The sequence below is a fragment of the Nelumbo nucifera genome, chromosome 6 (genome assembly GCF_055504915.1).
Source record: "Nelumbo nucifera cultivar China Antique chromosome 6, China Antique-T2T, whole genome shotgun sequence".
Taxonomy (NCBI): Eukaryota; Viridiplantae; Streptophyta; class Magnoliopsida; order Proteales; family Nelumbonaceae; genus Nelumbo; species Nelumbo nucifera.
The window spans coordinates 67,744,086-67,770,651 of record NC_142654.1 but is presented as its reverse complement, the minus strand read 5'-3'; the positions used below and the strand labels follow the sequence as shown (position 1 = coordinate 67,770,651).

Below are 26,566 nucleotides of genomic sequence, written 5' to 3'. Positions count from 1 at the left end.
TCTACTGTTTATGACAATTGTCTAACTCTACCCTTACCGTTAACCTCTGTCAAAACTCATGCAAAATGCCTAAACTACCCTTTTATAGTCCAAAATATTCGGTTTTGCAATGGTCCAAGAGCCTGCGGCTTAAAAAATACAGAGCTCAAAGACGATCTTGTAACTCACGTCATTGGGCTTAAAAAATGCAATGCCACCGCAGAGGTAGAAGAGAGAAAGAGAAATACAGATCAAAGTTCAAAAGGGATTACTGCCGTCTTCAGTCAAAGGAAGAAGAAAGAGAGAAAGAAAGAAAGAGAGATGGGAGTTTAGAGGGGTTGCTGCTGCCGTCGCCCCGAGGTAGAAGAGAGAGAGAAAGAGAGATCAGACTTCAAAGGGCTTGCCGCCACTATCGCCTAGAGGAAGCGGAGAGAAAGAGGAAGAGAGATCGGACATTAGAGGGATTGCCGCTGTCGTCGCTCGAAGGAAAAAAGAGAAAAAGATCGGACTTCATCAGAGGGGGTTGCTATCGCCGTCGCCCATAAGAAGAAGGGAGAGAGGAAGAGAAATCGAACTTTAGAGGGGTTGTTGCCGTCATCGCCCAAAGGAAGAAGAGAGAGAGAGAAAGAGAGATGGGAGTTGGGTTGCTGCCGCCACCGCCCAGAGAAATAAGAGAGAGAGAGAGATCAGACTTATTCTTTCTGTTTCCCTCATCAAAACCCACAAGTAAACCTTAAAAATCTATGCCCATCTCCTCTTTTTTCTGGATAATTCCCTTCGTCCTCTCTGCTGTTTCCCTTTGTCCTCTATGGATTTTGCAGAGAGAAAGATAGAACTGAACGTTATTTCTTGAATTTTCAATTTCAATAACCCAAAATTCCTCATCCCTGTAGTATATAAATCCAAATTGAACGGTATTCCTTAATGTATATGTATTTGTCTTGTTCGTGTTGTTCCTATTAAAGCTCAAAGAAATCTTTTATAACATCCCTATAGTTTTTTTCCCTCATCTTCAATGTTTTTTCTTTTAGGTTCTTGACTGTGAAAAGATCACAGTTTTTTTTGGTTTTTTCTGTTTTGTTATATAGTACGAATAAAGTGCAGTTATCTCCGGTGATATGGTGTTGACGGAGGGTGTGTCGAATTGGGAGGAAGGGGACAAGGCCAAAGATAGCATTGGGTTTTAAAAAAATTCAAACGTCACGTATGTACGGACTTTGATGGAATATTAATCGATGTTAATAATAGGGTAGTGTTAGTCAATTTTCAAACAGTACACATAGTCAATTAACTAAACGAAGGATAGTTTAAAAAAATTACCCTTTTTAAGTTATTTATAACATAAATATTTGGAATCCGATCCGTCTCACGCACAACTATATGTATTGAGCTCAGGCTTAACCTTTCTGTTCAGCCGTTACAGTTGCGTGATTGAAATATACATGGGCGCGTAAAATAAAAGAAAGTGAAGACGACGGTCGACGATGGCTTCAATTATGGGCACGTTCACCTTGGCCATGGCTGTAGAAAACCAACCTCCATGTCGACAGTCGAATCCATCACCTGGTCCTCTCTCCAACAGGCGCATCGCGTTCACCACTCCGGTAAACTATGCCAAGAGGCTAGCTCATCTCCTGGAGCTCCGCGGTTCCACCCCTCTCTGGTACCCAACCGTTGTCGTCGAATCCACTCCACAATGCAAAGCCTCTATTAGATCCGTACAAACTTCGTTGGAATTCTTCTCCGCCATCGCCTTCACGTCGCGAACCGGAATCTCGTCCTTCTCTGAAATCCTCGATGATCTCGAAAGGGAAGCGCCTCCGTTGTCCCGAATTGGCGATCTGTTCACGATCGCCGCCCTCGGCAAAGACGCCGAGCTTCTAACAGAGGCCTTCATCGCCAAGCTATGCGAAAGCCCAGGTCGAATCAGGGTTCTGATTCCTCCCGTTGCAACTCCATCGAGCCTCGTCGAATCGCTCGGTCCCGGAGCGGGGCGCAGAGTTCTCTGCCCAGTTCCACTCGTGACCGGAATTGAGGAACCCCCGGTGATCCCCAATTTTCTTCGGGACCTCAGGTCCAACGACTGGGTTCCTGTCAGAGTTGCGGCATACGAGACGAGGTGGGCGGGACCGAGATGCTCTGAGGGGTTGGTGAGAAGCAAAGAGGGTTTAGATGCAATAGTGTTTACGAGCACGGGAGAGGTAGAGGGGATGCTTAAGAGCTTAAGAGAGATGGGGTTTGAGTGGGGAATGGTGAGGGAGAGATGGCCGGGGTTGATTGTGGTTGCTCATGGGCCGGTTACTGCTGCTGGGGCTGAGAGGTTGGGGGTTGCTGTTGATGTTGTGGGGTTCAGTTTTGATAGTTTCGAGGGTATCGTTGATGCTCTAGTGATGAAGTGGGGAGCTCTGAAGAAAGCCGATAAAGGAATTTAGTACTTGACAGTGTGGCCCGTAGGTAACTAACGCGTTTCTGTGATGGAGTCGTTGAAGCTGTGGCTATTAAATAAGGAGCTTTGGAGGTCTATGGTTCAGTATTTTGCTTTGTAGTTCTATAAAAAAAAGGGATAGTTGAAACGCTTGACTAAAGTTTGGATTTTGGAGAATTAAGAAAAGACAGAATCGGGTGATATGTTGGTGTGGGTTCTGGACTTCTCGGTTTCATAGTATTGGTGGGTTCGTTGAAGCTATTGGGCTGAAATGGGGAGCTTTGGATGGAAAGCAGAACCCGATGGGGAAAGTGCAAACTAAAGTGAGAAGCATGGTATTACACCTGGTAAGAACTAAGAACCCTGGACTCCTTTTCTTTAATTTTAATTTCGTATTTTTTCTATAACATCCGTTATTAGTTTGGGATCTTTACCTTCTTGGCATGGTGAAATAATGAGAAGCATGCTTTCTATTACAATTGCTGCTATTATAAAAAAAAATTATAATTGCTGCTAGTTTGTTTCTTGCCATGGTGAAATAATGATCTTTTTGGTACTTCTGTTTCATTCCATTTAAATTGTATGTTTTGTTTTGTGGGGGAAACAAAATGTCTACCATATCTGCTGGTAAGGTCAGCTAATCTATACTATACTATTATAAAAAAGTGGGAATGGTTCCCCGGTGCCCAATGCTTCTGGACTTTTATTTGATTAAAATACTCATTTGTTTGAATTTAGTCCTTCTCTTTGTGAGGGCAGAATTTCTAATTTGGATACTACGTTTTGATTCATTCCATTCTTTCTCATTGAATCTCATATTTAAGGTATTAATTCTAATTTACTCTCATTGAAATATATATTCAAGCTGTCTTTATTTCTCATCATTAAATTCTGTCAATCAAATCCATGGACAATATTTTAGTAGTGTAAAAACCTATAGTTTTTAGAAGATAAAGTAAAATTTATTAAAAATAAAAGTATAGAGTATACACAAACAGAACAAAAAAGAAGCCTCCAGACATGAGACTCCAAAAAGGCCTAGACTCAAAGACCCCAAAAAACACTAGGTCCAAGGCCCAACCCAGAAAATGACTAAACTGACCACCATAAATGCACAAGGAAAACGCTCAGAAAAACCACCTCAACTTAACAAAATGACAACATCAAGCCATAGCCCAAACCAGCATGCAAACAGAGTAGATAGCCAGAAGACCAAAAACTAATGAACAGCACAGACTTTCCTTTGCCACCTCTGCCTCTTCTTCTAGAACTTCGCATTCTTCTGCCCTTTCCTCTTGAACTTCATGTTCCCTTGCTATTAGGAACAACCACAACCTTGTCATAGAATTCTGATAGTTTTTTTTCCTACTCCTGAGAGAGAAAGCTAGACTAACAGAGGAGTCATCAGAACTTTTGCTAATATGATCCAAACCATCTTCTGAACTCACACTTCAAGACACGGTTAAAGAAAAATTCCTAAAACCCAAGATCTCCTTCGTTCTAAACCAATCATGAATTTGAATTTCTTGATCATCAATGATTGACATGCCAAGAAACTTGCCAAATGCAAGTGCTTGCTCCACTCGATGCTTCATGTTGAGAGTATTTTGGGTTAAGAGGCTCAAGCCACTTAACTCCATGGCTCTGAAACTTCTACTAACGGAACCACAACCTTGGTCTGGTTGTCCAGATTGCAAGAGAGATGTGTCAACTGAGTTCAAGAACTCAGCGTGCTTGTGCAACCTGCACCAGGGATTTCCTTCTTACTTACTACCTCCTCAACTAACTTGTTCTAAACGGAGTAACGTGTGAGAGATCATGTTTGAGCCTTTCCTAGATTCTGCCCATCAGAATCAAACATTGAATTTGTGAAGGAAGCGTCGGCATCTTAGGCCTTGTTCGTTTTTCGCTACCCAGGTAAGTTGTTCCCGAGCAGATGTTGCCCGGGTAAATTTCAGTGGCAGTGTTCGGTGGGTGCTTCAACTTAGATGGGTAAAGAGTTCAGCGGTATATGATTACATTTTCTATGGGTGGGTAAGTTGTATCAGTTACTCGGGTAACTGATACTCTTTGAAAAATTTGTTTTTCGCGGGTTCCATTATAGCAGCAAGCGAACACGGGTAAGTTGGTCAATTATCTAGTTGACCAACTTACCCCCATGAGATACCGACAAAGAACGATGCCTTAGAGCAAAGAGAAACAACATTCAATGGGCAAGGCTTGGCTACAAAAGAAGAAAACACTGAAATGGGGACCACACTCTAGAACAAAATCTAGGTTGGGCTTGGACCCAGAATGGAACCCCACATAAAACTACTTCCCTCACCCATTTGCCAACAAGAAAGGGTGCCTGTTCAAAATTTAAACAGGGTGCCAAACTCTTAGTGGAAAAACAGGGGGAGAATAGGATGATTTGAAGGTTAACTGTCAACCTGTCTGTTGGCGTCGAAAAGCTGTTCGCCGCCAATGCCTAAGGCTCATGAACAACTAGATCTGTTCACATGTTGGGCTCTACCCGATAATCGGGCTAGATCTTGAGCCCGCGCCTGGCCCTATATAAAGCCCAAAGCCTGATTTTGACAGGTACTTTGTAATATATTAATTATATGTTATTAATAATATGCTATATATATTATATGATATTTTATATATTTAATATATAGTACTTCTTTTGCTATTAATTTTAATAAATATATATTATATATTATATATTATTAACATATATATTATTATTTCTATTATACATATAATATTATCATGCCACTCTCAAACTCGGTTGGGCTTATTTGGGAAAGCCTGAGCCTGAGAGCTTAAAACTTTGTCCAAGCCTACCTGGCTCATTAACAGGTCTATAGACAACATCACCGGCCACGGAGGTTGCCACCCTTATGTTTTTCTTTCTCACAGGAAGATGGCTTTGTCACCTAAGAAAATCATGTTGTCATGAGCCTCCAAATTTGAATGCTGTCCACAAAAGGCACCTGAACCTCCTAGCCGAAAGCTATCTTGACCCTCTATTTCCACCCTAACTATATTAGCAAAGTTTTTTTTGGAGGGGGGACTTTGATATCGTCGGGCTAGAGGTATGCTTGTGGAGCATCGGTTCCAACTTCCTTCTAGATTCACTGTGTCTTCCACACGATGCTCAATAAGAACTTAGTGCCCCTTGCAATCAACTCTAAAGGTTTTGGAATGTCTCTATCTGCTATGCTCCACACAAGTAATTGTAGAGACTCAATGATGTTCCACAAGAGATTTTCCAGATTGGCAGCTATGAAACCTTTTTTTTATCAATAACAGAACCAATTTTATTAAAAGAAGAAATTTAGTACAAAGAAGAGGGAGGGATAAACACTCTTAGCCCTTCCCAAAAGGAAGATTACAGTACAACCAAAAATAACTCATTCCTTCCCACTCCTTGTTTAGCAAGTGTATCAGCAACAGTATTTGCATCTCTTTTAACCCGATTACAAGCCACCTCTACCCATTGCGGCAATTTAACAGCTTTTCTCTTCTCATTAATGTAGCACCACCATCCCTCTTCCTCCCTTTTTTGAAGCCAACTAATTACAAGCTTCGTCACCTTCTATCACCAACTTCCTGATATTCAGCTCTTTAACCTTTTGGATCCACTCCATAACAACCATAATTTCAGCTCGTAAGGAATCCCCTTCACCAATTGGACCTGAGATAGTGCAATGATATTTCCTTCTTCATTCTTGAAAACTCGTCCAACGCCAGAAGGACCAGGATTGCCTTCACTGCTGTCATTAAAATTAAGTTTAATGAACCCACTAAAGGGTAGGAACCACAATGGCCTGACCACCTCCTTAGCTGGAGCAGAATCAGCCACGTCCCTCCACTTCCTCATCACCTCAATGCCAAGAGCATCTCTGAAAATATCCAAAGGCTTTACCCAATGGACTACCTTGATGGTGATAGCTTCAATGACAACTTCTATACTTTTTGATTTTTAATGGATGAGCCTTTGATTCCTCCCCTCCCAAATTGTCTAACACACACTACCCTTGTGCATCTCCACAGTATTGTTCCCCTCTTTTTTGACCAGCTTAGGAAGTTAGAAGCGAATCGGTTTTGTACACTAGGTGGAGGGTTCCACCTACACCCAAACAAAGAAAGGAACCATTCTCAAATTGACGAAGAAAAAGGGCAAGAAATTAATAAGTGATAGCAATTCTCACCATTAACTTTGCAAAGGGAGCACTAGTGAGGGGTGTGAAAACCTTATTTAGTCCTAGGTTACATTAGAGAAGAAGAGGAGAAGAAGAAGAAGGGTTTGGCCAGTAGAAGAAAAATCAGTCCTCTCTCTAGTCGACTCACTTGTATTTATCTTCAATAACATAGTTACAAGAAAGACCATATTGTCCCTCATAAGTGATGGGACACATAACTTAAACTTAAATAAAACAAACCTTTCACTCTCAAATAAATAAACCCAAATGACCAAAATACCCCTGTTTTGTGTACTCTAACACTCCTCCTCAAGATGGAGAGTATATGTCATATAGTCCCAGCTTATCACAAATATAATCTACTCTGCCCCGAGACAATCCCTTTGTAAAGAGATCTACCCACTGATTTCCTGAGCTCACATGAGATGTGGTTATCACTCCACTTATCACTTTCTCTCTCACAAAGTGACAATCGACCTCAATATGCTTGGTTCTCTCATGGAAGACTGGGTTGGAAGAGATGTGAACAGCAACTTGGTTATCACAATATAGTCTCATGGGTTTGTCAACCGAGAACCCCATCTCTTGTAGCAAGTTCTTTAGCCATACTAGTTCACATGTGGTATGAGCCTTAGTTCTATTCTCAGCTTCTGCACTATTCCTTGCCACTGTAAATAAACCCTATTCGATTCTAGGTTGAAGTAGAGAAGAAGAAAGGAAAGAGAAAGAAGAAGAAGAGAAGAAGGGTTCGGCCAGACTAGAAGAAAGGAAAAGTCACCTTTCCCTAGCCGACCCACTTGTATTTGATCCAAATAATAGAGTTACAAGAAAGATCATATTGTCCCTCATAAGTGATGGGACACATAACTTAAATTTAGATAAAATAGACCTTTCACTCTCAAACAGATAAACCAAAATGACCAAAATACCCCTGATTCGAGTATTCTAACACTCTCCTTCAAGTTGGAGAGTATATGTCATATAATCCCAGCTTGCTACAAATATAATCTACTCTGCCCCGAGACAATCCCTTTGTAAAGAGATCTGCCCACTGATTTCCTGAGCTCACATGAGATGTGGTTATCACTCCACTTATCACTTTCTCTCTTACGAAGTGATAATCAACCTCAATAGTTCTCTCATTGAAGACTGGGTTGGAAGAGATGTGAACAACAACTTGGTTATCACAAAATAGTTTCATGGGCTTATGAACTGAGAATCCCCTCTCTTGTAGCAAGTTCTTCAACCATACTAGTTCACATGTGGTATGAGCCATAGCCCTGTATTCAGCTTCTGCACTACTCCTTGCCACCACTGTTTGTTTCTTGCTCTTCCAAGTTACAAGATTGCCACCAAGAAAGGTACAATACCTTGTAGTTGATCTCCTGTCTGATATAGAACCAGCCCATTCAGCATTTGTGTACCCTGCTATCTCAAGGGTCTCTCCACTTCGGTATAGCAAACCACGACCTGAAGCACCCTTTAGGTACCTAACAATCCTCAGAACAACTTCCCAATGAGGAACCCGAGGATGTTGCATAAACTGACTCACCATACTCACAGCAAATGATATATCTGGTCGGGTAATGGTCAGGTAGTTCAACTTTCCCACCAACCCCCTGTATCTTCCAGGATCATCAAACTCTTCACCTGCATCAACACTCAACTTGGCATTGAGTTCCATAGGTGTCTCTGCTGGTTTAGCACCTAACAGCCCTGTTTCTTCAAATAGGTCAAGAACATATTTTCTCTAACATAAGTTAATTTCATGTTTTAACCTTGCAACTTCTATTCCCAGATGACAATATCATCCACATACACCACTAGCAAGATTTTCCCATCTTTTGAGACATGGCTGAACACAGAATGGTCTACCTGACACTGTTTCATCCCAAAGGCTTTCACCACTTCACTAAACCTGCCAAACCAAGCACGTGGAGATTGTTTCAGTCCATAAATTGCCTTTTTGAGTCTACAAACCTTACCATCCTCCCCCTGAGCAACAAACCCTGGTGGTTGCTCCATAACACCTCCTCAATGAGATCACCATGTAGGAAGGCATTTTTTATGTCAAGTTATACAAGAGGCCAATCATACATAGCATCTAATGAAATCAACACCCGAACTGAACCAATCTTAGCCACAGGAGAAAATGTCTCCATATGGTCCACACCATACAACTGAGAATAGTCCTTGGCCACTAACCTGGCCTTCAATCGCTCTACACTGCCATCAGGAAGATACTTCACTGTGTAGACCCACTTACACCCAACAACATGCTTAGCAGGAGGAAGAGCAGTGAGTTCCCACGCGTGATTGTGTTGTAGAGCAAAGAATTCCTCTTCCATGGCTTGCCACTACCTTGGGGAGGTAAGGGCTTCCTGGACAGTCTTGAGAATGGAAACAGATGAGAGTAATGATACAAAGTTGCGGTGAGAAGCAGAAAGGTGAGCAGTTGAAACATAGTTGGAAATAGGATGAGAAGTACAAGTACGTTTACCTTTCCGCAGAGCAATAGGAAGATCAAGATCTGAGGGAGAAGAAGCAGTAACAGGATCTGTCGACGAGGGCTGAATTGGAGGAGGGTCCGATGCACTTCTGCGGGTATACACTTGTGTGATTGGCGGCTTCTCAGTAGTAACTGGCATGGGATGTGAATCTGCACTAGGAATAGGAGCCACGGGAAGGGGATCCGCAACAGGGACGGGAAGAGGAATTACGGAGGAAGGAGAAGAACCCACAACATCTGAGAAAAACGGGACTGATTCAAAGAAGGTGACATCAGAGCACACAAATGACTTATGAAATTTAGGGTTATAGCACTTATACCCTTTCTGAGTCATCGAGTAGCCAAGAAAGATACACTTAGTGGCTCGTGCATCTAACTTGTCTAAACCAGGCCCCAAGTGTTGAACAAAACAAACACAACCAAAGACTCTTGGGGTGAGAGGAAATGGAGACAAGGTGGGAAACAACATCGAGAAGGGGGATTGACTTCCAAGGATGGACATGGGCCTCCGATTGATCAGAAAACAGGATGTGAGGACAACATCACTCAAAAAATGCTTTGGGACATTCATATTGATCATCAAGGACCGAGCAGTTTCAAGGAGATGTCGATTTTTCCGTTCAGCTACACCGTACTGTTGTGGGGTGTAGGCACAAGAAGTTTGATGAATTATCCCATGGTGCTCTAGGTATTGCTGAAATGGTGATGAGTTGTACTCTTTGGCATTATCAGAGCGAAGAATTTTAATATGAACACCAAATTGAGTGCGTATTTCAGCATAAAATTTTTGAAAAATAGGGAATAATTCACTACGGTATTTCATAAAATAAATCCATGTCATCCTTGAAAAGTCATCAACAAAAATTGCAAAATACTTATAGCCATTGTATGACATCACTTTGATTGGATTCCATACATCAGAATGAATTAAAGAAAAAGGACTTGAGATACGACTATCAACTCTTGGACTAAATGAGACTCTATGATGTTTTCCCAATTGACATGACTCACAATCTAAAGATGAAAGATGACTCAAGGAAGGGACCAGCAACTTCAGAGCCTTGAGAGAAGGATGACCAAGTCTGTAGTGCCATTGAAGAGGAGTAAGAGACGATTGAAAAGCTACTGGAGGGCCACCACCATCAAGGTAATACAATCCACCTGCTTCATGCCCTCCACCAATCTTCCTTCCCGTCTTGAGATCCTGAAACACACAAGAGGAAGGATAAAATGTTACAAAACATTTAAGAGACTTAGTTAATATACTAACAGACATAAGGTTAAAGGGGAACTTGGGAACATATAAAACAGATGATAAAGACAAGGAGGAGAGATCAACATCACCAGCACCACAGATGGGAGATGTAGAACCATTAGCAAGAGTACCTGTTTGAGATGTGGAGGACCGAGAAAGAGAAGAAAATACATTAGGAGTCCCAGACATATGGTCTGAGGTTCCGGAGTCAATGATCCAGTGTGAAGGCTTGGAAGCCAAGCAAGCCATACCTGAATGGGCAAGGGTCGCTATGTTTTGCTGAGAAGATGTCTGAAGGAACTGTTCATATACTGCACGGGGTACACTCACCATCTTCTTCCCAGAAACACTAGTAGATGTGAAGGGGATCGGGTCAGTTTGTTGACTTTCAGTAGCTGTACCACTACCCTTGGTCACAACATGGTTAGCCCAAGTGTTGGGTGGACCATGTAAATCATAGCAGAAGTTAACTGTGTGCCCCTCTAATCCACAGTATGTACACTTCCTAGGGGCATTACTTCTTCCTTTACCACGACCTCCCCCTGAGTCCCGACTTCCACTCCGGCCACTAGCACGGTTAAACCTGGGACCACCACGGTTACCTGGAAGTCCACGACCACCACCACCATCTCTATTTCCATGACCTCCCCCTCTAGTCACCACAAAACCAGATCTGTCTGAGAGAGAAGAATGCTCTATAGACTCAATAGATGTCCTCCTTAGATGGCAAAAGCTTCTTCAAGTGAGGGAAGAGCAGACCCCCCCAGTATTTGTGCTCGGACAGGCTCATATTCAGCCTTCAAACCCACTAGAAACCTTGTCACATCAAGTTGCTCACGTTGTTGTTGCTGAATCTGAACATTCTGTGTCAGAGGATGATACACATTGAGCTCATTTCAGATATTCCTTAGACTTGCATAGTATTCCTCCAAGCTTTGACTGTCTTGCTTCAGATTAAAGTACTCTTGGTACAATTGATACACCCTAGTTATACTGTCTTGCCCGGGATACAGTTTCTTAGCATGATCCCAGATTTCTTTAGCTGTATCTAGGAACATAAAGTTCACGCTAATTTTTGGTTCCATGCTATTCCACAACCATGTCATTATTTGTTCATCTTCCTGTTCCCAGTCACTAAACCCTAGAGAACCAGAGGAGGGTTTCTCCTCTCTCACATGTTTTACTTTTTTCTTGGCTTTTAAAAGCACCTCCACAAATTTTGCCCACGGCACATAATTATCACCATTCAACTTAATAGATGTCATTTGAACATTTAGGTAATCTGGAGAAATCATAACGCTTGTTTTATTGTCATTCCCATCTCCAATCGATGCCATCTTAACTAATTCACCTTACCTCACAAATAAATCATTGCTATATGTAGATTATTCACCTTCAAATAGATAAGCCCAAATGACCAAGATACCCCTGTTTTGTGTACGATAACAAGGGGAAAGTCACCAATTGGGTCTTTTTCTTTGTACTGGCTCACAAGTATTAATTCTTTCCAAATGCATTTCCCAACACAAGCCACCCACTCCAAGAGGAATACGATTACACCAAATCTTTTTGGACGAAAAGGAAGGCCCTTGGTTTTCACTTGAATGAATAAGGGCTGAAAAAATGAGCTACAAGAGAAGGTACCTGAGGGTGAGGGGGTCCATATTCTCCTATCCTTCTTACTACCTTCCAAACACACCCCTTCAAGTTCTATAGGAGGTCAATGGCAGCTATGAAACCTCCTGCAACATCTCCTATTTCTTTGAAGACTATTGGGCACCAAGCATGAAGGGGCACCCCAAAAACTCGAATCCACCACCTGTCAAAGCCAGAACATTGCCTTTAAAGGAACCCTATTGGTTTCCACCTTGACAGAGATACACACTGCCCGTTGAAACAGGTGATGCCAGAATACAACACTTCAATAGCTTTGGCCTCTGAAGAAAACAAGGAGCCACTTATTTCTACCCATTCTCCTAGCTCTCTGCTTTTTCAAGTTTCTCCAAGACACAATTGCCCATCTCTCAACTTCCTCAAGGACTGGACAATTTCCTATAAAGAGGACAACCAATCATTGAAGAAGGAAATCCTCTTGCTCCCGTAAACCTTCTTCAGAAATGAGCACATAATTTCTTTTCTTTTTTGATCAGTAACAGCAGAATTTATTAAGAATAAGAAACTTTAATTACAAGAGGGGGAGGTAAACTTAACTCCCCCATTTTAGCAAAACAAAAAATACAGGATTAGAAATGAGCCCAAAAGAAAGATCCCCTATTCACCCCTTGCTTGGCTAACCTATCAGCAAGTGAGTTAGCAGTTCTCTTTACCCACTGTATTTCACTTCAATGTCCCTAGTTGGCCACTTAAATTTTTTCTTTTCATTGCTGTAGTTCGAGATACCAGAGTTATCTTCCTTTAGCCATCTCACCACCACCTCTGAGTCACCTTGAAAAACCAGTTTTCTTAGGTTCAGCTCCCTTGCTCTTTGGGCACCTTCCATAGCCGCAAGGATCTCAGCCCTAAGAGAGTCTCCTTCACCAATAGGGCCTGAGAACATGGCTATAATAAGTCCCTCTTCATTCCTAAGCACTCCCCCTATACCAGAGAGCCATGGGTTCCTTTAACTACTTCCATCAAAATTCAGCTTCATGAATCCGGGTAGGAGAGAGGTCCAAGAGGGAGAATAAACCGTATTAATTTGGGCAGAATTAGCTATCTCTAACCAATTCCTCGTCAAGTCATCCAAGGAAAAAACTGTGAATAGGTTTAGAGATTTCAGCCAATGAGCCACCCTTAAATGCATCAACTCCATTACATTCTCATTGGTTCTTTCCTTTTCTGAGAAGGTACATGAGTTTCTTTCTTCCCAGATAGACCAGCAGACTGCAGCCCTCATACATCTTCACATAATTCTCTCTCTTTTTAAAGACCAACTAAAGTAAGAAGGAGAGAAGAGGCTTTGCACATTCAAGGGAGGGTCCACCTGCACCCAAAAAGGGAGAAACCAATAGGTGGTAACTAGTTCCCTTTCAACTTTGCAAAGAATATACCTATGTGGGGATAGACAAGAATTGGGTCTCTTTCTTTGAAGTAGGCCACCTGTGTTAATTCTTTCCAGGAATGCTTCCCAACAAAAACTACCAACCCGAGGAGGAATGGGCTTGCTCCAAACCTCTTTAATAGGGAAAGATAGACCACTAGAGGCAGAAGGCTGAGATAAGGTCTTAAAGAAGGAAGCACAAGAGAAAGTACCAGAGGAGGATGGGGTCTGTTGAAGTTTGACCTGCCATAGAATTCTGTCTTGTTCGTTGACTGTAGAGTAAAGTAGACAGCAAGAAGTAGGAGAGGAAAGAAGAAAAGAGAGAAGAGAGAAAAGAGAGAAAGGCTGGTTCGAATTAGAGAAAAAAGTTAATCCCTTGATTCGGCCAGACCTATTATTATATTATTGACTTATTGAAAAAGACTTGAGTGCCCTTCTTTAAGTAAGAGGCACTCGAACTAACATAACAGTACACATCAGCATTCTCAACAAGTACAAAGACTGAAATACCCCTTCACTAACACCACTAACACTCCCCCTCAAGCTGGTGAGTATATATCATATAATCCCAGCTTGTTACATATGTAGTCCACTCTCCCCCGACTCAAGCCTTTTGTAAACAAGTCTGCCCACTGGTTTCCCGTACTAACATATGCAGTTTCTATCACCCCATTCAGCACCTTCTCTCTCACAAAATGACAGTCAACTTCGATGTGCTTGGTTCTTTCATGAAACACTGGATTGGAAGAGATATGAACCGCTGCCTGATTGTCACAGTAGAGCTTCATTGGAGTACTGATGTCATATCCTATCTCCTGTAGAAGGTTCCTCAGCCACACTAGTTCACAAGCAGTATGTGCCATGGCCCTATATTCCGCTTCTGCACTGCTTCTTGCCACAACTGTTTGCTTCTTACTTTTCCATGTTACCAGGTTACCCCCCAGAAAGGTGCAATAGCCTGTGGTAGATCGTCTATCAGACATAGAACCTGCCCAATCAGCATCGGTGTATCCTTCTACTACCAGTTTTCCACCACCTCTGTACAGCAAACCACGACCAGGAGCTCCTTTCAGATACCTCACAATCCTTAGCACTGCATTCCAATGTGGGACCAAAGGTTTCTGCATGAACTGACTCACCACACTAACCGCAAATGAAATATCTGGCCGAGTAATGGTTAGATAGTTTAGTTTTCCTACAAGTCGTCGGTATCTGCCAGGCTCTTCAAACACTTCACCTATATCACTGCTCAGCCTCGTATTTGTTTCCATAGGTGTCTCAGCCGGTTTAGTACCCAACAATCCTGTTTCTTCCAGTAAATCAAGCACATATTTCCTCTGGCACAAATTAATGCCATGCTTAGATCTTGCTACCTCTATGCCCAAAAAGTATTTCAACTTGCCAAGGTCCTTTGTCTGAAAGTGTTCCTGTAGGAATGCCTTCAATCTGTCAATGCCCATTTTATCATTCCCAGTCACAACGATATCATCCACATACACCACCAATATTATTTTACCTGCCGAAGAGTCAAGACTGAAGACAGAGTGATCAACTTGGCACTGTTTCAGACCAAACTTCTTGACCACCTCACTGAACCTACCAAACCATGCTCGAGGGGACTGTTTAAGTCCATAAATAGCCTTCTTAAGTCTACATACCTTACCATCCTCCCCCTGAGCAACAAACCCAGGTGGTTGCTCCATGTAGACCTCCTCGAGCAAATCCCCATGCAAAAAGGCATTTTTGATATCGAGCTGATGGAGAGGCCAACCAGACATAGCTGCAAGAGAGATGACGACACGAACTGACCCTATCTTAGCAACCGGGGAGAACGTCTCCGTGTAGTCAATGCCATAGGTTTGGGAGTACCCTTTGGCAACCAGCCGCGCCTTCAGGCGCTCAACACGACCATCTGGCAAGTACTTAACACTATACACCCACTTACAACCGACAGCCTGCTTCCCAGGAGGAAGAGCGGTGAGATCCCAAGTGTGATTATGATGCAAAGCAGAGAGCTCTTCTTCCATAGCACGGCATCACTCTGGAGAGGTAAGGGCTTCCTGGACATCCTTAGGAACAACCACGGAGGATAACAAAGATATGAACTGGCGATGGGAAGCGGAGAGGTGGGTAAGTGAAACAAAATTGGAAATAGGGTGAAGGGTGCAAGTACGCTTACCTTTCCGTAAGGCAATAGGAAGATCTAGGTCGGAGGCTGGTGTCGAAGCTGGAGCTGGATCTGTCGACGGTGATGAAGCTGGAGGAGCTGCAGCCGGTACACGTGGGCGATGTGTATACACGTAACGGATGGGTGGACGGTCAACCAATGGTGGCACCGGAGGCAAGGACGTAGGCATGACTGGAACCAAAGGAGGTGGATCAGCCACAGGAAGAGGAAGAGGAGGTGGTGATGTGGGGGAAGCAGCAGCACCGGACCCCACGAAGAACGGAGTAGACTCAAAGAATGTAACATCAGCACATACCAAGGAACGACGAGAACTAGGATGATAACACTTGTACCCTTTCTGAGTTCGGGAATAACCAAGGAAGATACACTTCATGGAACGTGCATCTAACTTGTCAGTCCCGGGACTCAGATTATGAACGAAGCAGACACACCCAAATACCCGAGGAGAAAGCGGAAACGGAGACATGTTGGGGAATAAGACACTAAAAGGAGAACGACCATCAAGGATAGACGTGGGCATCCGATTAATTAAGAAACAAGAGGTGAGCATTGCATCGCTCCAAAAAGTTTTGGGAACATTCATGTGGTGCATGAGGGAGCGTGCCGTTTCTACAAGATGGCGGTTCTTTCTCTCAGCAACCCCATTTTGTTGCGGAGTATAGGTACATGAAGTTTGGTGTATAATGCCATGTTGGTCCAAGTATTCTCGAAAAGATGAAGACAAGTATTCACGACCATTATCAGAACGGAAAATTTTGATGTGAACACCAAATTGATTGCGGATCTCAGCATAAAATTTCTGGAAGATGGAAAATAATTCACTTCTTTCTTTCATTAAATAGAGCCACGTCATTCTTGAACAGTCATCAACAAAAATAACAAAATATCGGTATCCATTATATGACATCACTTTATAAGGACCCCAAACATCTGAATGAATTAAAGAAAAAAGACTCGACACACGGTTATCGACCCTAGAACGAAAGGGAACACGATGGTGTTTCCCAAATTGACAAGACTCACAATCTAAAACAGAAAGTTGACTCAATGAAGGGACTAAGGACTGCAACACTTTCAGCGAAGGATGACCAAATCTACAGTGCCACTGGAGAGGAGAAATGGATGACTGAAGAGCCGTTGACGTTCGTCCACCACCATCAAGATAATACAGTCCACCGGCTTCATGCCCTCCACCAATCTTCATCCCCGTCTTGAGATCCTGAAAAACACACATAGAAGGGTAAAAAGTGATGGAGCACTTAAGTGACTTGGTCAGCTTACTAACAGACATAAGATTAAATGGAAGCTTAGGTACATATAAAACAGAGGATAGGGATACAGGGTCTAGGTCAACATTACCAACACCACAGATAGATGACGTGGAGCCATTAGCAAGGGTAACAGATTGTGATGTTGAGCAATGAGTGAGAGATGAAAACACACCTGGAGTTCCCGTCATGTGATCGGAGGCTCCAGAGTCAATAATCCAGGGGTTGGGTGCGGATGCCAAACAAGCCATACCTGAGTGTGCAAAGGAAGCTGTGTTCTGCTGCGACTTGGATTGAACAAACCTCTCATACTCATCACGAGGAACACTCACCATCTCCTTGCCTGGACCATCTGAGGGAGTAGAAGGCATCGGGTCAGCTGACCGTTTCTCCTGTGTAGGGCTGAAACTGGTGTCACTAGTCATGGCATGGTTGGCCCACGTCGAGGGAGGACCATGTAAGTCATAGCAGTAGTTAATGGTATGTCCATCCAAACCACAGTGAGTACACTTCCGTGGACCCGAGCCACGTCCTCTACCACGAGCTCCCCCTGAATCTCTGCCTCCAGTACGACCACCACCACGGATATGTGTAGATCCACCACTACCACTCCTGCCAGGCTGGGTTCCTCGAGTCCCACTTCTGCCACCTCGGCCTCTTGACACTGCAAATGCTGATTTATCGGAGACATTAGAGTCCATAGATCCAATGGAAGCCCTCCGAAGACGAGCAAACACCTCCTCTAAAGATGGAAGAGCAGATCCCCCTAGTATCTGGGCTCGTACTGGTTCATACTCAGACTTCAGCCCCACCAGAAACCGTGTTACATCAAGCTGCTCTCGCTGTTGCTGTTGAACTTTGACATCTGAAGTGAGAGGATGATAGACATTTAACTCATTACGGATATTCCTCACATTGGCATAGTACTCCTCAAGGCTCTGATTTCCCTGTTGCAGATTGAAGTATTCCTGATACAGTTGATATACCCTGGTGGTATTATCCTGACCTGAATACAGTTTCTTGGCATGATCCCACACCTCTTTGGCTGTGTCAAGAAACATGAAGTTCACACTGATTTTGGGTTCCATACTGTTCCACAACCATGTAATGATCTGTGCATCTTCCTGTTCCCAGTCTTCATACTCCTGAGAATTAGCGGGGGGTTTCTCCTCTCTTATATGCTTCACTTTCTTCTTCGCCTTCAGAAAAACCTCTACAGACTTGGCCCAAGGGACATAATTCTCTCCATTCAGTTTAATGGAGGTCATTTGGACATTCAGGTAGTCAGTAGATATCATGACACTAGGTTTACTATCACTGTTATCTGCCATTGCCGAACTCCCTTAATTCTGAGCACTGAATTAGGAGCACTACACACTGCACACTACACACAGACACTTCATCGAAATCTGCACACTGATTTCAACAGCTGAGAACTGCAACACCACAAACCCTACTCACCGAAGTCTGTACACTGATTTCAGCAGTATTAAATGTTGAAAACTACAACACCACAACCCCTACTCACCGAGGTCTACACACTGATTTCAGCGATATCAAAAGCTGAAAACCACACTTGTAACACCACCAACATTAATCCACAACTATAGGAAGCTTCACCATTAAGTAGACACTATTGCCATTCGAATCACACACAAACCAGAATAAACCCTAGCATAAACCCTAGCATACTGCAATCTGAGAACCCATCATGCGAACTGTACTACACCTCTCATGTATTCCATAACGAAAAAAAATATATAAAAAAAAAAAACTTTACCTCATCGCCTGAAGGCCAACCATACGAAGGGCTGAGACACCACTGCACCACACGTACCAGCCCTAACTAGGGCTTAGAAACCACAGCAACCAATCACCAACGACACAATCGGAGGCATAGAGACCTCCTAGGGAAGAGGGCGATCACTCCTTTTCAGCCCTTTTCCCAGTCTCCAACTCACAACTGAGAACCCCAAGTGAAACCCTAATTCGAATGCGCAGAAGGCAGAATTCTAGCAAGTCTGATTTGGTGAACCTAGCTCTGATACCATGTTGAAGTTTGACCTGCCATAGAATTCTGTCTTGTTCGTTGACTGTAGAGTAAAGTAGACAGCAAGAAGTAGGAGAGGAAAGAAGAAAAGAGAGAAGAGAGAAAAGAGAGAAAGGCTGGTTCGAATTAGAGAAAAAAGTTAATCCCTTGATTCGGCCAGACCTATTATTATATTATTGACTTATTGAAAAAGACTTGAGTGCCCTTCTTTAAGTAAGAGGCACTCGAACTAACATAACAGTACACATCAGCATTCTCAACAAGTACAAAGACTGAAATACCCCTTCACTAACACCACTAACAGGGTCCAAATTTTGATATCTTCCTGAGAGGCCATCCATGCCAAGGTAAGCTTTCTTTAGATTGATAGTTTTTGATTGAGACATTTAGTGTATCATCGTTGGCGAGGGATGAATATACAATCACATTGTTGAAATCATAGTTTTCAAGGCACCAAGTAGACCCTGTTCATGGGTTGGGCCGGGCTTTGTATATGTATCAACAAAATACACTTAGGACCGAGCCCGAGCCCAGCCCTCATATAAAGCTCGAAGACCGAGCCCGGCTAGAAATTTGAAAACATAATTTTTCTTTTTCCTTTTTTTATTCAATAAAAAAGTGTTTTATTTATATTAAAAACCTTCAAAACTCAAAAATAATAAACATCTCACTATTACTTGAAAAAAAAGAGAAGGACAAAGAAAAAATATTATATATATTATTAAATAAAATATAATTTTATTATTTGATATATAGTATCAAGTCGGGCTCGGGCTCGGGTTGGGCTTTTTTGAGAAAGCCCGAGCTTAGCCCGAAAAAAGTCGGGCCCGAGCCCGTTCCCGCGGGCCTAAAATTATGACCAAGCTCGACTTAATAACGGGCCAGATTGGGCCAGCCCGTCGGGCTACCCAGCCCATGTACAGGTCTAGTGCCAAGGCGAGGCTAGGCGACAAGGGGCGCCTTGGCAATGGATATTTTTTTCAAGTAAAAACATGTATCATAGGGTAGCTCCCTAGGTTCCATAATCATATTTCCTTAATAAATATCCATAATTTTCATAAGAAAAGTATCAACTTCTTGTTAAAGTATAGAAAATCAACATATTCCAACATATTCATGAGAAGAAAAAGAAGAAAGAAAGAAAATTCAAAAAATATAGGGGCTGAACCCCTATTTCTGTTATAGGAAAAGAAGAAGAAAAGTTTGTTATAAGACGCTATAGAAAACTGCTTGGCGATTAGGCAAGGCGAGGCTCCAAGGGCGCCTTGTCGCCTTGACAACTATGGTTGAAATACGAAAAGGTTCATAGTGGGAAGATTCTTATACAAATTGTTTCCATGAACTGAACTAGGAGTGGCTAGAATCCTCGTGTAAACAATGAGGAAGTCCTCCATCCGTGCATCATGCAAAGAAAGGAGAGACCAACTGTCAACCCAATGCATGGTTGCGAGACCAAGAGTGATGTGTGATTGTGTGTTTGTATGATTCTGTGCATGATTTTGTTTCCTTGTGCTTATGAATTTTTTGAGTTAAGATATTTTGTCCCATTTAATAAAAACAAACAGAATGGCATACCATGTCAAGGCACATGGTATTAAATAGTGAACAAAGAAGATAAAGTCATGTCATTTTTTTTTATGTAAGGAGTCCAGATTTCCTTAAAGCAAAAACTTTCTTCTCTTAGTATTCAGTTGCATATTGGGAATATATCCTGTACATTTATGGTAAATTCATGGGGAGATGTTTCTAATGTGTGGTAGGATTCCCATGCTTTCACAATGTGCAGTCTTTTGCTTACAAGGAATTCCATCACAGAATAGGCATAGCATTGCAAGCACAGTGAATGAGCACACAATAAATATTGTAGACCTGTATCGAAATTTGAATTTAACCTTTTTCAAAGGTAGGCTGGGGGTATTTTAAGGGACAGGTTTCGAAAAAGCTTCCAATTGCTTACTCAACATGCTCAGAGTGAGTGCCTGCCTGATCCAGACTGTTCAGAAGTAGGGCATTGATATCATCTAGGAATGCAAGTGGGGTCCAGTATGATCAGGTTAAATGTTTGCCAAAATTTGAATGGGTCTGTCCAAGATCCCGGGCCCAGTATTGTGTAAATTCTTTAATCCTTAATTTCCAAAAGGCCTGATTGGTGAAATTTTAATAGATTTGAGAGGTGGGTTCTTTCAATAGACTGGATGAGTACATCTCTGATTCCATGGAAGAACATTGTTGTTTCTGGTATAAAGATGGTAGCAAGTTGAATTTCCAGAGGAGATGAACAGCTTGCTTGACCGGGCTCCAAAGATAGTAGATTCCTTTTTATAATTGGAATGAAGAGAGAGAGAGAGAGAGAACAGAATCCAAAAAGAATGTAATGAGTCTTTTTTTTAAGCCTCAATGACAGTCATTTTAATTCTTTGTGATAATGTATGTATGCCGAGCTTTTCTATATGCATGGAAACTGAAGTAATACCATCAATGCAGTTTGACAGTATGACTACTCTGGATCAATCCCAATGTCACCATGAATATGTCGTAAAGAAAAAATATGGCTAAAGCCATCTCGGAAACTGCATCTCTATGGATCAATCCCAATGTTTGGCACTTTGACTAAGGTGATGCTTGCTTGAAAGGGAGAAAGCTTGCCAGATTATCTCTTCCCTCTGTGTAACAGAGACAATCTTCAAATCATTTGTCTGTTCTGTGTGATTATTCTTAAGGCAATTCTTTTTCTTGTTGCTGCCCAACTTTGGTTAGGAAACTTCTTAGGTGGCTGGAAAATACAAGGCATGTCTAAGAAAGGGAGCATGCTGGGCAGTGGTACCTCTAGCAGTCATGTGGGCTCTATGGCAGGAGAGGAATGGTAGAATATCTGATCAGAAGGCCAATTCTGAGGAGGTGGTTAATAACATTTCAGTGGATTTGATCAAGATCTCGATTTCAAATCTTAAATCTTTTGCTGGAGAGAATTTTTCATCTTTTTTGAGAATAGACTTTTGGGGGTCCTTAAAGGGTGTATATGGTGTACAGAATCTCTTTGTATAGAAGAGCATGTATACTTTTATGATATATGTTTACTTTTTCAAAAAAAAAAAAGGAATTCTAATTCACCTACTAGGATCAAATTAAGCTTCATAAACCAAACAGGTCCTTTATAACTTGCAGCTAACTTCTACTTGCTAAATATACCTATTAATATTCTATTTACCACAGAAACCTACTTCTGACCTAAATTGGTAAATCACTATTTTTTATATGAACACAAGTGATAGATGGTTTACCTAATATGAACCCACTTTTCTCCTTGTCAAGTCCATGTGTATTTAATGTCATTAACAGTGTTGAATTATTTGAACTCTTGGTGAGAATTGAAACCGTGGACTATCAAATGGAGCAAACTCTTGATTGTAAAGGCAAAGTATGTGTGACAGGGGCATCAGGTTTCCTGGCCTCTTGGCTTGTTAAGCGACTACTCTTGTCAGGATATCATGTGAAAGGAACGGTTAGAGATCCAGGTCTCTCTCTCTCTCTCTCTCTCAACACTTAACAACTATGAAACATAGAGATTTTTTATTGCATGTGGTTTCACTGAGCAGGGAATGACAAGAAAGTAGCACATTTATGGCAACTGAAAGGAGCAAAAGAGAAACTTCAATTGGTGAAGGCAGATCTAATGGAGGAAGGCAGTTTTGATGATGCCATCATGGGATGTGATGGTGTCTTCCACACTGCTTCACCTGTGATTGGACCTATCTCCGACCCCAAGGCATGTCCATTACTCTTGTATCAACTATCAACTATCTGGAAAAAAATTTACTTGTTATGTTAGGTCATGTTGTTACTTGTACCATGATCAACTGGGCAATTTGAAATTTGAATATGCTTTTTAAAAAGGGTAACAACTAACAACGCTTTGAATGTGCTGATGTTGTCCCAGTGGGGTGGCAACCAACCAACCAACCCCCCACCCCCACCCCAAAGAAAAAATGAAGCTTGTTTCAAACCTTCATTAATCAAATGAAATTTGGATCGCTATTGTTGAAATCTAAGTTGTTTCATCTGATCATTAACTAGGCTGAAATCTTAGATCCAGCTATAAAAGGCACCTTAAACGTCTTGAGGTCATGCAAGAAGAATCCATTCCTCAGACGTGTGGTACTCACATCATCTTCTGCAGCTGTGAGAGTTCGATATGATTTTGATCCTAAGATACCTTTGGATGAGTCGTCGTGGAGCTCGGAGGAACTCTGTGAAAGGCTTCAGGTAATCGACATTACTATAAATTAATCACTAATTCTTCAAATGGTTTTATACTTTGATTGCATGCATAGTTTTTTCATTTGCAGTAAGGCTAACAAACCTTCTTTTGCCATGGTGCTTTTCAAAAGGTTTGGTATCCATTGTCAAAAATTCTGGCTGAAAAGGCAGCATGGGAATTTGCCAAAGAAAATAACGTCAACCTAATTACTGTTCTCCCGTCTTTCGTCATTGGGCCTAGCTTGCCATTCGACTTGTGCTCTACTGCTTCTGACATCCTTCATTTACTTAAAGGTACCCTTCAAAATAAAATTAACATGAAGGAAATAATGAAAGAAAGAAGGCCTGGTTCACACTCCACAATCAACTTGGTTTAAAATTTCATCCGTATTGGCTCGTATCGGCCGATATGTATCGTATAAGTGGGTCATTGGTATGTGAAAAAGAGGGATAATTAGGCCTTTTACCAACCCTGCTGAATATGTTCGGAAAAAAACTAAAAAAAGTAAAGCATGTTATTTTGAAGTCCGTTACAATCGGATTGTATCAATGCTTTAAACTTTTTAAAAATAAAATCTAAATTGATTATTATCGTTCTGCATGTATTTAATAAAAAGTAGCATATTTCCATGCTGGAAATAGGTGACTCGGCAAAATTCTCATATCACGGAAGGATGGGTTATGTTCATATCGACGATGTAGCACTCTGCCACATCCTTGTTTATGAAAACATCAGCGCTCAAGGAAGATACCTCTGTAGCTCAAAGGTCTTGGATAACATTGAATTAGCATCCTTGCTAGCAAAGCGCTATCCGTTGCTACCCATTCCTAAGAGGTTAGTTTTCTTGTCTTGCAATTTCTCTTTCTCTAACTGCAACTGCATCTGCATCTGCATCTTTTTTTTTTTTTTTTGGGTTAGAAAGATACTGCATCGCATCTGTACCATAGGAAACAATTTATATTAAGAACGCAAAAGAATTGGTCTTGCTCCTAGATATCATGTTTAATTAATGGATTTTCTAATTTGGGTTGTTATTAATTTCATGTCGGCTTTCAGGTTTGATTCAGTTTTTGGCGATAGGCCATACTATGAATTCAACACCTCAAAGTTGGAAAGCTTAGGTTTCAAGTTCAAAAGTATTGAAGAAATGTTTGACGACTGTGTAGCGTCACTCAGAGAGCAAGGCCATCTCTAGGCTCTAGGCTCAAACTAGACCAAAAACGCCACTAACTGTTACTGTTGGAATGGAAGTTGTGACAATAAAAATCCTTTCATTGGACTTCTGTTTGTATTTTAACCGGTATTGTCAGTATGCCATAATTGTCATTTTGTTTCAAAATCATCTATCTACACAGTTCGGATCTCCTACCCACAGGACGTCGCAACCACATTTGGAGAACATTTCCTCTACTTGTATGTAATTAGAGGCTGAATCGGCGCACTGGTCTCACAGCATATCGCATTGGGAACATCTTCTATACTTGTATTTATCATTCATGGGGAGATATTCCTAATACATGGTGGGATGTGATTGTGAGGTCAGTTTGAAAAACATTCTGTGAGGATCAGATCCTAATTCATGTAATCATGCATGGGGAGATGTTGTCAATGCATGGCCATAGAGATTCCAATTGTTATTTACATGCTGCATATTTTTCCTTGGGCAAATTATTAATTCTTCTACATCACAAATTTGTCATTGTTTGGGACATGGTTTTTAAAACCTAACCGGTGACCAAACCGGTCAGGGGTCTGGTTACCGGTTTGAACGGTCCAACTGTTTGACCCAAACAGCTGGCCCGTTTTGACTAAAAAAAGTTAAAAAAAACTAAAAAATGGTCAAAACCATTCGAACGGTTAACTGGCCAGTTCAATGGTTTATTGATCAAAATCAATGGTTTTGGGGAAAAACGGAACTGGTCAAGTTTCGGTTTTCTCGGTCCAACCGTTCGATCCGGTCCGGTTTTGAAAACCATGGTTTGGGAGAATCTAATACAATACAAAGAGAGGGTTTTGTAAAATAAAATAAGATAAAAATTTGTAAGGTGGAAATGTGGAATAAATCATAATTTACCTAAAAGATGGATAAACCATAATACAAGGAGACGGTTGTAGTTGAGGGCTTCTCCCACCCAAGTTGTAGAAACCGATGTCAAAGCAGAACCAGATTTGACGCCACAAGATGCCGATGAAATTTTCAGGAAAATGAAGGAAATGAGTCTCATCCCGAATGCTGTGGCAATGCTTGATGGCCTCTGCAAGGATGGGCTGGTCCAAGAAGCCATGAAGCTGTTTGGGTTAATGCACGAGAAGGGTACGTTCCTGGAAGTTGTAATCTACACGGTTGTAGTTGAGGGCTTTTGTAAGGCTTAGAAACTTGATGATGCCAAGAGGATTTTTAGAAAGATGCAGAATAATGGGATTTCACCGAATGTGTACAGTTACACTGTCTTCATTCAGGGATTGTACAAAGGGAAGAGATTGGAAGACGCCATAGACATCTGCATTGAGATGTTGGAGGCCGGTCATTCTCCAAATGTGACAACCTTTATAGGCCTGGTTGACGCGATTTGTAGGGACAAAGGTGTGGAAGAAGCGAAGAGCACCATTGAGAGATTGGAGAAGGGATACTTTGCCGATGAGAAGGCTATTAGAGAATATTTGGACAAGAAGGGGACGTTCTCACCATTAATTTGGGAAGTTGTATTTGAGAAGAAAAGAAAACCAAAATTTATAGACGAAAAGAAAACCAAAATTTTTTGTTCACCGCTTACAGGACCTGTAAGAACAATTGTAGGAAGGGAAAAGCAGTGGACCTGTAAGAACGACTATATTAACTATACACCCAACTCTGTTGGCTGGCTTTTGCTCACCGTGGAACGTCACCGGTGGATCTGCAACCAAACGCTGCCGCTGCCTGTTGTTGTAGGGTTTTGAATGGAAGAAGAAGATGATAAATTCGAGTGGTGGTAGTTGTCATTAAAGAAAAAACAGGGACATGCTTGTCCCATTCGAATGAAGAAGCACATCTTCAAAAAGTGCTAAAAAAAGCCACATCCGTGTCACTTTTTTAAGTACTTTTTTTAATAATAAGTACTTCTTACCCTATTTTTTGCCAAACACCCATAAGTACTTAAAAACCATTTAATGTGTGATCTCATGTCTTAAAGAAGTACTTGTTTAAATAAGTACTTCTTTTAAGTGTTCTCAAACACTACCTTAGCCCGCATTGCCCCATAACCCAAGCACACATAGCTCTCCCTCACCATCTCAGGCCCACCCAAAGAAAAAAAAAGAAAAAATAAGTCTAACAAAACCTAATTAATTCTAAGGATAGGCAAACCCAAATTATCTTTGTGAATAAAACGAGTCAAATCTCTACGAATTTGGGAATTACCACT

At 41.7% G+C, this 26,566-nt stretch overlaps 1 protein-coding gene and 1 pseudogene across 5 annotated transcripts; both read left to right on the top strand.

Moving 5' to 3' along the window:
- The first annotated feature begins 1,337 nt into the window (after positions 1 to 1,337).
- On the top strand, positions 1,338 to 24,833 carry LOC104606905 (dihydroflavonol 4-reductase-like1). Of its 5 annotated transcripts, none has more exons than XM_010272334.3 (7): positions 1,340 to 2,751; positions 22,274 to 22,422; positions 22,504 to 22,673; positions 22,982 to 23,170; positions 23,296 to 23,458; positions 23,807 to 23,999; positions 24,222 to 24,833. In XM_010272334.3, exons 2-7 carry the CDS (start codon positions 22,296 to 22,298, stop codon positions 24,358 to 24,360), a joined length of 981 nt encoding a protein of 326 aa, XP_010270636.1. In that variant the 5' UTR covers positions 1,340 to 2,751; positions 22,274 to 22,295; the 3' UTR covers positions 24,361 to 24,833. The 5 variants fall into 5 exon arrangements, 2 of the variants coding, with proteins under 2 accessions (XP_010270636.1, XP_019054899.1); XM_019199354.2 differs by having other exon boundaries at positions 21,392 to 22,422; XR_016077693.1 differs by lacking the exons at positions 22,982 to 23,170; positions 23,296 to 23,458; positions 23,807 to 23,999; positions 24,222 to 24,833 and having other exon boundaries at positions 1,338 to 2,751; positions 22,339 to 22,422; positions 22,504 to 22,733.
- LOC104606942 (uncharacterized) lies at positions 24,683 to 26,186 on the top strand (annotated as a pseudogene).
- The last annotated feature ends 380 nt before the right edge of the window (positions 26,187 to 26,566 follow it).

Bases quoted from the DNA above. Each gene is read 5' to 3' on its own strand.
- LOC104606905 (XM_019199354.2), top strand. From the start codon at position 22,194: ATGAACCCACTTTTCTCCTTGTCAAGTCCATGTGTATTTAATGTCATT. The intron at 22,423-22,503 runs GTCTCTCTCTCT...TTCACTGAGCAG, and splicing joins AGGAACGGTTAGAGATCCAG to GGAATGACAAGAAAGTAGCA. The intron at 22,674-22,981 runs GCATGTCCATTA...ATCATTAACTAG, and splicing joins GACCTATCTCCGACCCCAAG to GCTGAAATCTTAGATCCAGC.